General features: G+C 51.8%; 1 protein-coding gene across 1 annotated transcript; it reads right to left on the bottom strand.

Moving 5' to 3' along the window:
- Positions 1 to 8,412: 8,412 nt before the first annotated feature.
- On the bottom strand, positions 8,413 to 10,425 carry HER10_EVM0003302 (uncharacterized protein). Its single transcript, XM_035472984.1, has 2 exons — positions 9,750 to 10,425; positions 8,413 to 9,368 (listed from the first exon to the last, which is right to left on the bottom strand). The coding sequence occupies exons 1-2, from the start codon at positions 9,985 to 9,987 to the stop codon at positions 8,992 to 8,994; spliced, it is 615 nt and encodes a 204-aa protein (XP_035337044.1). The 5' UTR covers positions 9,988 to 10,425; the 3' UTR covers positions 8,413 to 8,991.
- Between the last annotated feature and the right edge of the window lie 1,599 nt (positions 10,426 to 12,024).

The raw sequence follows: 12,024 nt of genomic DNA, 5'->3' as shown, positions 1-12,024 counted from the left end.
CGAAGGAGGGCGTAATGGTGTGTGCAGAGGGGGCGTGTTTCGATTTCCCCAATCTATGTACTCTGTATCTTTCCTTTGAGAGAGAAGGGGGCGAAGGGGGAGGGGGGGAAGAGTTGGCGGGATCTTGTCTCGAGTTCTTCCTTACGCCATCCTGGAAGGTCGGGGACCTTGCGGGCACCGGTGGCCGAAGACAAGGGGGCTCGGATCGGCGTCCGGCGCCGGACGAGCCCGCATTGGAAGAATATGTGTGCGGCTTTGCCGTGTCCATCTACCTGCTGTATATCATGTTGAAGCACTCGCTCACGCCCGGGTGCTCAGAATAGCTTTCCCCCACACTAGATTGAATTATTACACGTAGATCCTAGACTACCCCGGGGAAGGTTTTCCATGTTCAGCGGGCTTGTATGCAGTCAGTTGGTCGCTTCTTTCTTAGTCATGCATGCAAGTTCTCCAAAGTTCGTCCTGTCGAGTGAGTTTACCAACCCCACGCGTTTGAGAAAGACAGCATAGCCATCAACTCCGGATGATCCAAAATGAGAAAAAAAAGTGACGGTGATGATGCTTTTTACTTGGAGGAACAAATTTTGCAAAAATGCAAAAGGGAAATTGCCCAGAGGCGGATTCGAACCGCCGTCAACACGGATCGCTGTATAGAAGAACCACAACGTATCATCCTAACCAACTAGACGATCTGGGCCAATTTTCGGGACGCGGAGAAACCGGGTCCTTGCTGACGATTCTCGGGCCGGAAGGGGCCCATCTAGCGAGCTTGCAGAGCCGGAAAGTTCTCGCGTTTGATTCTGGATCAAAATCGCAAAGGAATCGAAGATAGCAAACTGCAGGTGCATAGGTCTCGCATTTCCAGTGGATTGTTGGTGAATTGAGCAGTGCGCGGTTAGGTTCCAGATATGGTTAGGCATTGTTGCGTGGGCAACTTCATATCGAATTTCTATCTGTTTTGCTCCCGTCAATTTTTATTCACTGATTCAACGTAAATGACGGGATAGACCTGTGGGTTAGTCAAGCAGAATCCCATCGTCTGGTGCAACTGAGGACTCTGCCTCTCCATCCCAACACTATCAACCTAGGCTGTGCCCTCTTGATGTCCTTGCTGCCTGGCGGATGACAGGTCTCTGATGGCCCTGCCTTGATGTTTGTCTTGGATCGAGTTCGTGTGAGAAACAAGGCAATGGTACGATGTTTAATTTCCAGACTCTCGGCGTCTTGAATCCACTCCGAGAAGCTTTCTTGGCGAAGAATCGAAACCACGAAGCTTGCAGATATTGCAAAGCCACGGCGACCATACGTCCCCGTCACACTCGTAACTCTGAGGCCGTGTATAGCCTGCGCGCTTTAGATTCGTCTTCGGTCGATACAAGTCCAAGAACACGAGACACAGAGTCATTTTGCCCATGACCATCGTTCGACACCGGCTCTTGGATGTGGGATGAAATTCCCATGGGCTTACTGCAATCATAGACTTGTGAATCAGCGTGGTAAGAACTGTTACCCTGATTGATAGTCTTGGCCTGTGATGCTATTAGTGACTGAGAACATTGATGGCCAACACGTAAGACAAACCGTCAAGGTACCGTCCTTCCCTCCAGCGTGTTCTGAGGTATGCTGTTTCCCTGCTCATTCTGAGTATCGTCTAAGACGTGTCATTGACTTGGCATGAAATATGATTACCTCACAAAGAGGCATATGTAAACGTAAGAACTCCGCAACAATCCCGCGCCTTCAGCAACATGACCGCTCCTTCAGATACTCCAGTTGAACCGTTTCTTAACATGGTTCATACTCCATGGACATGAGATGACAATAGTTGACAGCACGGAGATGTTCACATCCGTAACATATCTCGAGAGCGGGGGTGAATATGCCCTTGGCAGATCCAACTGTCGTGAAACGAGCCCCATACCGACACTGCAGAACCTAATAACACCCCCCAGACAAGAACCCCAGAAATAAAACGAAACCTATGTGACAATCTCAGAGTCCACCCCTTCAATCGTTCTGACACTTTGGATCAGCGGTATCCCACAGCTTCTTTGCCCAGCTTACTAGGTTTCCCCTCTAAAAAAGGGCCGATGGCATTTCTTCGATTTCGATATGGGAAAGTATCGGCGGGGGCTAGACCTTTTCAAACGGAGTCCAGGGAAGACAGCATCTACTCTGTCATGGTAGTCAAACTACAGATGCAAGGAAGAGAGCACTGCCCCAATGTCGTTGAGCCAAATGTCCAAGTTACATTGAGAATACAAGTTTCGAGCGGGAGAAGATCTCACGCCTCGGATACATGCCACATTACAACGTCCAATAGAAATATACAGCGGAAAACCATCCGCGACACTGAAGAACAAAAGCCGTAAAACCTGGGATCCCCGATCCGACTTCCCCGACAGGCGAGTCCTCAAATCCCGCGTCTCCCCAAAATCCCAATCGTCATGGCCGGCCATACGGAACGCCGATCGAACCGGGGGTCGTCGAACGGCGGTGCAGTTGGAAAGAAAATCCCTCCACTGAAAAGCTTACTGCGAACCAACCCGGAACCCGGAAGGGGGAGGGGAGGAGCTTCGAACTCCTCGAGAGCTACCTCGCCATCCCTCGGCCGGCCCATCGCAGCCAGCCCCGCCGTTGCATTCCAAGTGCCTATCTGTAGTATCTACAACGGATACCACAGTAACTAAGTTGAGTGCGGAGTTTCCTTCTTCCTCCTCTTGCTATACCTAGAGTATCATTGTATCCGTACATCGCCCCATCTTGCCCACCGTCTCATCCCTCTCTCTTCACGTCTCCCGGTCCTCCAGGTTGTATGTGTATCCGCAATAGCTCATTCTCCCAAGCTTCCCAGCCATCTCACCTTGCAGTGGATCAGACCCCGGCACCAACAAGCAGCAACACACACCGACCATATTCCGGACTGTCTGAAAATACACCGAGGCTTCTCTGGAGAGGGGGGCAGACACACATACAACACCACTTGCATAATTAGGCCCCAATGCGAGCCTGTCGTTGATGGCCCCTTGAACGGGATAAAGATTGACACAGATTGGCATCTCAATGATCAACATGTCAACAACCGAAGGACACCCGTTGGAGCGGCTGTAGCCGACGGGGATCAGCTCTCAAACTAACAGAACAACAAGCTGCTGGAACATTGTTTCGTTGTCAAACTTGTCACCGCCAGACGTACCTCTCCTCTCCACAACCGGTTTGTAGCTAAAGCCCTACTTTTTTTTTTTCTCCAAGCTACGGATGCCACCAATCCACCACTACTACATACGGTGGTACTGTACCAACCAACCAAGCAAGACACCAAGGAAAGGCATGCAGAAGATGGGAGCCTCCTCCCTCTTCCTCACCCCCACATCCCAATCTAATTTATTCGACAACACACAAGGGGAAAATCCCGGATGAACCTTCAGAGTCCCTTTTGAATCAGAACAGGTCTCCGTTCAAAAAAAGACTCCACTGAGGTCGCATAGCAGCATTGCGGAACACCACGGCACCCACTACGCTACTGGCAAAATCTCGGCCGGTACTTGGTCGTCTTAGTGTATTACCATTGGAACCGGGAAACTTGCAAAGTGTGGAGGTGGTGGTGGCCCAATTGCCGCTGGGTACCATACGGGATACGGTAGTAAAGTTCCATTGGCGGCGGCGGCGGTCGTCGCGAACGGCTCGGCGGTTCCCACCCCTGAGTAAAGTTTCGATCACCCAACTCTAAGCCACGCGAGCGAACGCAAGGAGAAAGGGAAGGGTGAACAAGTAATTTAGCGCACGGATAGTGGAAGTTTTGCTGATGAATTCTGACGGAGCGGATCCCTTTTTTTTTATGATGCCTTGACACGGTGACATGTCAAGCCATGTGGGGGAAAGGGGGACCCTTCAACTACACAGCATTCGGCGACCTGAATCTAGTTTGACTTCCACATGGCTGCGCGCGAGTGCGCGCGGGTAAAGAATATCCGTACGCGGATATAGTTACTTACTTACCTACTCCCTTGCTTTCTTTGCCGTGAGATCAGGCATGATGGACCAGCTCAACATCGCCGCTCTCATCTTTTCCATCATGTTGCTTGCCAAGGTGACGACGCTCATTGGGGGCCAAACTCTATCGTAAAGCCCATCATGTCGACTTTTTGGACCTTGCCCCCTTCTTGCGCGTCATACTCTATAGCCTCATGCGTGGACTTGTGTCAAGAAAGAAAACTGCGTAAGACGTACACGCGATACACAATGAAGAGGCTCATGCGACAGCGGCTATTGCGTGATGCGATGCGTCTTGTTTGACTCGCCGAACCTTTTTCCTTGCTTCGCCACAACAACATCGGTAGTTCCGTAGGTGATGTATGTGTGTTCAACGCCAAGTCGATCTGACAAAGGGAACATGTGTGGGTGGTGTCTACGGAGTACTGTGGTCTGCGAGCGTCTGCGGTAGAACAGACGCATAGAACATTCCTTTTGGAACAAGAAATGAACGACCTAGTCCGTGTGTAGGTACTGTATCCGTACGTATGAGGAAGTGCCTGGTGTGTGTGTGTGTGTGGTGTCGTGCCGCCAGCCTGCGCCTGGGTCCTTACGGGCCTCTCCCTCTCCTGCATGGCCAGGAAAAAGGTGCAAACGTTAAAAATCCCATTCCGCGGGTGGTGGAAGGGGGGCGGGAAAGGAAAGGACGCCCCAAACCTTATGGTTGCTCAACCCTGTTGAACCCCTCCAAGGACCAAACCTACAGGGAAAACCGGACGGTGTCCTAGTTCCATCACAAACCTCTTAGTCCTCTTTTATTTTTTGCTAAAACTGCCGTAACCTGGAGATCGGAGTTAACATTAAGAACCCGCACCGGCGCGTTGCTCTCTATTACCGATACCTAGTGTGCTTTTTAGACTCTGTTTGAAGACAGAGCTAATACCCTTAGTTGAGGCTTGGTCAGGATAAGTGATAGAGGGAGAGAGAAGAGATAGAGACTCTAAAGGACGTGACAAGTGGACTTTGGGCTGGATCCAGGATTAGAAGGGGGATCGGCGGGCTCCGGCCGGCCGATGCCATGCTTTTGCTGCCCTCATTCTACTTCGTACGCCTTGGCGATTCCCTCACCGAATCGCAAGAGCAGAGGAACATACAGAGAGAGCGACGATATCATGGATAATAGTGTGTATCTGACTAAGGTAGTGAGAGATGGAGCACTGAGAGCAATTTGCAATGAGTCGTCTTTCCACATTCCCCCAGGCTACACGCCAAAGGCCTAGTGGCCGAGGGGTTGGAAATGAAAATGTATGTCAGTCATTGTCCCTGTTATGTAGAGATAGGAGCCAATGCGTGTCTCGAACCTTGCGAAAAAGGCAATTGGTCAACAAACACGACGAGGGGGAAAAACCACCCATCCATCAACAACCCGTCACCGCCTTGCCGCCACACCTCGCAAAATGATGCTGCTTCGCAATATGCAAGGAGACACACACCTACTGGTACTCACTGGCACTCACATACCTACTTACACGCACATGCGCACACACCTCGTTCTACAACCCCATTGCTGCAAGTCACGCTCATCAGCCGACATACATACATATCTTGACACCCAAAGCACACTTTCCTTCTAGCGTACCAAAGATCTAGAGGGAAGTTCCCCTTGCTCAAATTGTCCTTGCCAACCACCACCATCACCACAACCATGTTTCCTCCTCCTGCTTTTTCCCTTGCCCCTCCTTCCCCCTTCTCCAACGCAACCCTCCCACCACTACATACTCCGTACCCTTGCCGCCAAACCCCAGCCTGATCTAACCACCACCAGTACCGTATCACCTGCCGGAAACTGGGGAAAAAGAAGGCGACAGTGTGGGTGATGGGTGAGTGCGTGAGCTCTGTGAATAGAAACAGCTAGCCAGTCTGAGGGTATTCACCCTACCTGCCCAGTTTGAAGCGCCTGCTGTGACGAACCTTTCGGCATATGCTTCGAAACCCCCCTGCCTACCTGTACCATTTTTACCTCGAACCTGCACTGCAACTACATACCACAGTACGCAGTACACTAGACTCTCACCCATCCATCAACCAACCCCCTGCCTCCCCCATGAACCCCCAAATTTCTCAACAATTTTCCTTGGTAACTTCCTTTCTCGAGTAGTCAAAGGGGTCTCTCCTCAAAAGATTCCCCAGCTTCTGGAATAGGGAGCTGGGGAAGGGAAGCTCTCGCCTTGGCATTCGATGCTGTCAAGTACACATGTCGGAAAGTTGCGTCACAATGCTTCACGCTGTCACAATCAAAAGATTGGGAAACCATGCAGAAGATTGCTGTCAACGTTAGATGATGAGGCTGGCCGTTGGCACGGCTAGTGACATGTGCAAGATATCCCGCGCTGCCGCTTCCCATTGCGACCTTCCCGCCTCGAAACTCTCGATCTCATCAAAGAATGTTCGTCATAGCGTGACGCGTGACATCAGACCTTTCTAGACTTACACGCATCTCTCAACGGAGCCACAGCTCTCCTGCCATTTTTGGTAATTAATAGGATATCGACCACTTGGTCGTTCACACAATGCCATGTAATACAACGCTCGAAGAGAATAAGCGCCAAGAGGAAAGGTCAGTCTTTGCCTTCTTGCCGTTGAACTTGACGAAGTCTACGAGGTTCGCCAAGATCAAACGTTGTCAATGTCATCATCACCACCGACATCGACAACGAAAACGAGAAGAGACATGGACATGGGGCGTCGGGCACAGGGCCACTTACGCGAAGATCGTGTCACCACAACACGTGTGTTTCCGTGGTTCCGCAGAGGGACATTTAGAAAGAAAAAAAAAGAAGAAAAAAAGGGACGGGTAGACAGTGAGTGATCCAGAGAGCTTGGGCCACGGAAGGCTCGGGCAGATCTGGACGACGGGGAAGGGAAATGCGAGTATGTGAAATCCTTCTTCCTACGAGGTTTTGGGTGTGAGATACCTTGTCCCCCTTCCCGAAGGAAGAAGATCTTCACCAACGGCCGTAGGGAGATGCGGTGGTCTTCCTGCCGCATCTACACTACGCCCCAGCGGCCCAATAACCGAACCCCCTTAGGTTGACGACCACCCCTCCTAGCTCCCGCGGCGCCGGCACCGGATAAATTGAACGATCATGTAGTCGGTATGCTGTGTCTTGTCTGACCGAGACACCGAACCGAAACCCAGGTCTCCATGCCATGCCGCGCCATGTAATACCATGCCTTGCTCGCCGGGGGCGAGTTCTCGATTCCGTTTACCAGGTCCTCTCATTCGTTGCCAGTACTCCGTATACTCTGAGGGATCGGTAAAGTTCAGGTGGCAGGATGGAAGGGGGAAAAGAAAGGCAAGGGCTTCAAGCTGCACAGTAAGCAGCTTGCTCATGTTCTGCTCATCTTTAGAGTTTCGCGCGAAGTGGGAAGAAGAATCCAACTTTTTGGTTAGGGGGATGCCCCCTCTCAAAAACCGCGAGACCGGTACGCGGAATTTCCCGCTGAGCTTTACATACGACACTCTCGTTCAACAAACTGCCCCCCTAGTTCTGCTAGTGCCGAACATGAATTACTTCAAGGTCCCTTTTCACCGTCCTGTCCCTTCTCGTTGAGGGAGGGGAGCGGCAGGGAAGGGGGAAACGTTCGAATGCTGTCAAGTCGGGCGCCACAATGTAACGCCATGGCAAGTTTCTTGTCCACCACGCCGGTTCAGGGGATACGGGATGCAATCATACAAAACAAAAAAACTTGGTTTAGATATGGGGTTATCATTCAATCGAAAGTCCCCTCTTCAGAGACATTTTTTCTTGGCCCGAGGACTACCTAGCAAGTTGCAGAGAGAAAAAGCCACAGAATCAATATTTGCAGATCTTCATACGTCAGAAACGTCCATCCGATGGTTCCTGACCTTTAATCGACCACACCAGCACCTATAAGGCTACGTACCGGTCACATCCAGCTTAGGTAGGTAGACCTCTCGTTCGGCAAAAGCTCTGCTGAACTTTCCCCTCCATCGGTGGCGCGGTCCTGAACCCTTCAGATTGGTAAGCAACGTCGGCTGTCGCGGTAAGCGGCGTCAGGGATGTGCTCAGTATCTTGATCGGCTATCCGTACGGATACCTCGCGTGTGTTTATCAACGGTCTATATATGCTCTCCGATATAGCGTTGCATCCATGCGCAACGTTGAACGGGGTTCAGATTGTGAGGTGACGAAGCCACCTGAAAGCCTTTTGAGAGGAAGAAAAGAACACACATCCCTGGCAAATCAAGGTCGTAGGGAAAAAAAAAAAAACTGTTTGTTCCATTCACTCATTGCGTTTGGTCCTTCGCTACCAGCTAGTACCATGCAGACGAGCTGCTCGCATAATCCGAATCGTCAGAGCTTGCTGGCTTTTTGCCTGCGCTCAAGAGTCAGACGAAAGAGAAGGGAACCAGCTGCCACATACGAGCCAACACACACAGGCCAAGCTATGCCAATATGTGTGAACAATTCCGCCGCCCGCACAGCCCTACCTCGGAGTCTTGCCGCGGGTTGAAAGAGTCATGAACTGCCAGTCGATCCCGCTGGGACCCTGTTTTCCGACTTTCCCAAGGGCCCTGGAGTGGAGGGTGCGAGGCGAGGTAACGTTTCTTTGACCGGCTACAATATCCGCGCTTAGGCGCAAATGGAGATCGTTTCCCACTGTGTACCTGTCGATCAATTTCCCTCGAGAGAAGCTACCAAAACGCCGGGGTTAGAGGTTGTCTCTCCATGGCAGATATCCGATAAATTCTCCAGCCAAAGTGGCAAACGCCTTGGTAAAAAACGGTGCAGAATGTCGATCGTCTATTTTTAAGGGCTGAATTCCATGACTTGGGCCCCCATCAGACGGATTGGTCGGGCGAGCCGGTGGGCGGACCATTTTGTCCCGAGGCATTGCCATATTCGGCGTCACGCTTTTTGATATGACAAGACGTCGAGATTCGCATCAAACGGGCATGAACCCGGCCTCTATATGCGAGATTTGATTCGCTACTCAGACGCAGGTTTCAAGCATCTTGTCGAGAACCCCCTTCAGGGTATCATTCTCTAGCGCGGCAGCAACTCGCTCCTTGTCACTGAGCTGCTTGTTCACTTGATCGTCTTGCGCGTGCGCGTTTTCCTTGACCCTCACATCCACCCGCCAATTGGGAGGAAGTGCCTTCTCGAGGCGCACGCGAACTCCCAGACCAAGCACTGTGGCGAGAGAACAGTGAGAAACGGTTGGCGTCAACTCGACCAACACTTGAACCAACTTGTTGGGGTCCATGGCCATGTGCGGAGGAGGGCTGATGTGAATATCAGGCAAGTTGACAACAGCAAGTTGTCCTAGGGAGAGGGGGTGCTCTGGGTCTGAGATGGATGATATCAAGTCTATGAAACGTCAGTCGCGTGATCCTCCCCAGGAACTTAGTATAGCCGGAAAACGCGCAGGAGGAGTTCACCCGGAAAGGATGGCATTCCAAGCGTGAAGTCTGAAGCCAATGCATGGAGGACAAGCATCTTTGGGCACCACTCATCAAGGAGCAAGGACAACGCGCAACTGCAACATCCACTTGGTGAAGTACACGGCGTGATGAGTGGGTGGTCTGCATCAAGTGGCGCTTGCCCGACTACGCAGGACCGTGCTTGAGACACTCCAGGAACAGGACCAGGCAGGATTGGAGCTCATAACATGCAAACCCCAATACTTGGTAAGGTGAACCACTGCATGGAAGAAAAGGGGGGGAGCAGTATGAAAAAAGGGTTCCTCACCGTAGATTTCTTGTTCATCAATGGGCTCTTCTGTCCACTGAGAGTGATCGGCCTCCGGCTCAGACCACAGTGAATCATCATCACAGAACGGTTCCGAGAGGTACCAGGGTTTAGCGAAGACGACATCGTCGAACTTGTGGAATGGGCCCGACTTGGGTGCTTCACGCTTGCTCTGACGCGTCGGCATCTGGGCCGCGCTCAGGATGGTCGGATTCGCATTGTCAAGATCTTTGTCCATGGTGTCAAGATATCCGTGCTTGTCGCTTGACCAGGATGAAAGTCCAAGTCCGCTAGTTTGATTTAGTTGCTGCCCCGGCAAAGTTGCAAATAGTGTGGCCCCCAACCTGGTTCTCTTTCTTCGATCTCAGTTCCCTCTTTCTCTTGCTCTCTCTCGCTTTCTTGTCGACGAAATCTCCCAATACCACCAAAATCTCGGGATACAAGCAGGGTAGCAGCTATGTGTGGTGGGGGAAAAGGAGATAGCCTTGTCAAAAAAGTGAGGTTCTTCTTTCTTTCTTGCCTCGGCCCCTGCTTATTCGGTAGCGGCGGAATGAGACGGTGAGATGATGTTGGTTAATGGCGTCTATCTTGCAGATGCGCAATACGATGGTTTTTTTTCGGTCTTCCCTGTCAACGGTTGGAGTGGATTGCGAACTTGGTTGGCGATGGACGTTGCTGTGGATGGGAAAGAAATGACCTGGCATGAGGGAATCAATATTTTTGGCCATATGCCCCCGGCTCGACCCCGCTCAGTGGACGAGGATTAGATAAGCGACCGCATCAGCAGTCAAGTGCAGTGGGCGCTGCAACGGACGCATGAATCACTAATCTTAGACTGATGGAAAGCACTCTCGAAATATTGCCCCTCACTTGCCGAATCGGTCCAGAGATTGCGGGGCCGTCCCATCTTCAGAGCCGTGTCGTCAGCGATCCACTGAAAAAAGGTTGTCGATGATCTTCCAATAAATCTAAAATAACCTCTTTGGCATGGTGGGAAAAAATGAAAGTCGAAAGATGCGTGGATGCCCATTTCCTTCCCGCCCCCTTTACCCCTCAAAAGGACCCCAAAAACGACCCCCATCAACCGTCCAAAATGGAGGACGCGGCCTGCGGGCTATCTGTGCCTGTACCTGTGCCTGTGCCTGGCGGCCCTGCATACGGCGTGCGTGCGCCATACCACCCATGATCCATCCTTCCCGCTGATGGATACGAAATTGAGAGGACGGAACAAAACCCCCAAAAAGCATCCATGAAGATTGTCTCTTGTAATTTTCTCTCTCTCTCTCTCTCTCTCCTTGCTGCACCATCAAGATTTGTTCGGCCCCCATGTTACCACACCCATCGGGCGAATACACGCTCTTGGAGCTAGCAAGCTAAGATCATCTCAGGTGCCTTGCCGGCTTGTAGTACGGAGTACGTAGCAACGGCGTAAGGCTGATAGGACCCTTGAGAAATAGGAGAGCTGGCCTGCAGGGAGAATTATTCAAAGTTTGATTACTAGTATATCCTCAGACCGAATTGATAGAAGCTACGAAGCCGTCATTATTGCTCCATTTCCCTTCCCATGCTCGCCCAAACCACGTTCTGCGAACAATTTCAAAATGAGCATCCTCTATGTAATGACGAAGGCCACCTTGGCCCGTTCAATATCTAAGACAAGCCGTCGTGCCGGACGAGACCCCACGTTCTTTTGTCCCGACTCCGTCGTCTGAACCATCTACGGATATTGACAGGCAAGGGCCGCAAGGCGGACTCGATGAGGGGCTAGGGAAAATTGGCTTTCTGGGTGCCCGGACGCGGATATCGCACATTCCTTCTCCCGCTTCTTCTCGAAGCTCGGCGGAACTTGGAAGCATGATGGAAGCAATAGAACAAGATGAGGGCTGATTTCACCGCGCCGCAATCCTTGTCTAGAAGCCTCGCGGAAGCCAACTTGAAGGTTCCGCTCCAAACGTTTCAACCACGCACGCCTCCATCCTGTCTGCCGCAGACTGGCACCTGTCATGGGGAACTGCCCACAATCTGCAAGCCGCGCGCTGCGAGGCTGTTCCCCGAGGTTTCCGCCGCTGAGGCTGCTTTGTTTCTCACTGTGCCCCGGCATGTCACCTTTCAGAGTCGTCAACACGTCCCGGTGTCCCTGTCCAGTCCGCGTCGGATGCTCTATCCCGTAACGGTTTAGGTGGTGTAGTTGTTCGGCACTGCTGCTATGTCTTGGTTTGCTGCCCATTCTTTAGAGGTTCCCCGGAGCGGGCGGACGGGACAGACCCTGCCCGAT

The sequence above is a fragment of the Colletotrichum scovillei genome (assembly GCF_011075155.1).
Source record: "Colletotrichum scovillei strain TJNH1 chromosome Unknown Contig00002, whole genome shotgun sequence".
NCBI classification, from domain to species: Eukaryota; Fungi; Ascomycota; class Sordariomycetes; order Glomerellales; family Glomerellaceae; genus Colletotrichum; species Colletotrichum scovillei.
The sequence above is the reverse complement of the archived record's forward strand: the minus strand, read 5'-3'. Positions and strand labels throughout refer to the sequence as shown.

Bases quoted from the DNA above. Each gene is read 5' to 3' on its own strand.
- HER10_EVM0003302 (XM_035472984.1), bottom strand. From the start codon at position 9,987: ATGGACAAAGATCTTGACAATGCGAATCCGACCATCCTGAGCGCGGCC. The intron at 9,369-9,749 runs GTGAGGAACCCT...GACGTTTCATAG, and splicing joins TGATGAACAAGAAATCTACG to ACTTGATATCATCCATCTCA.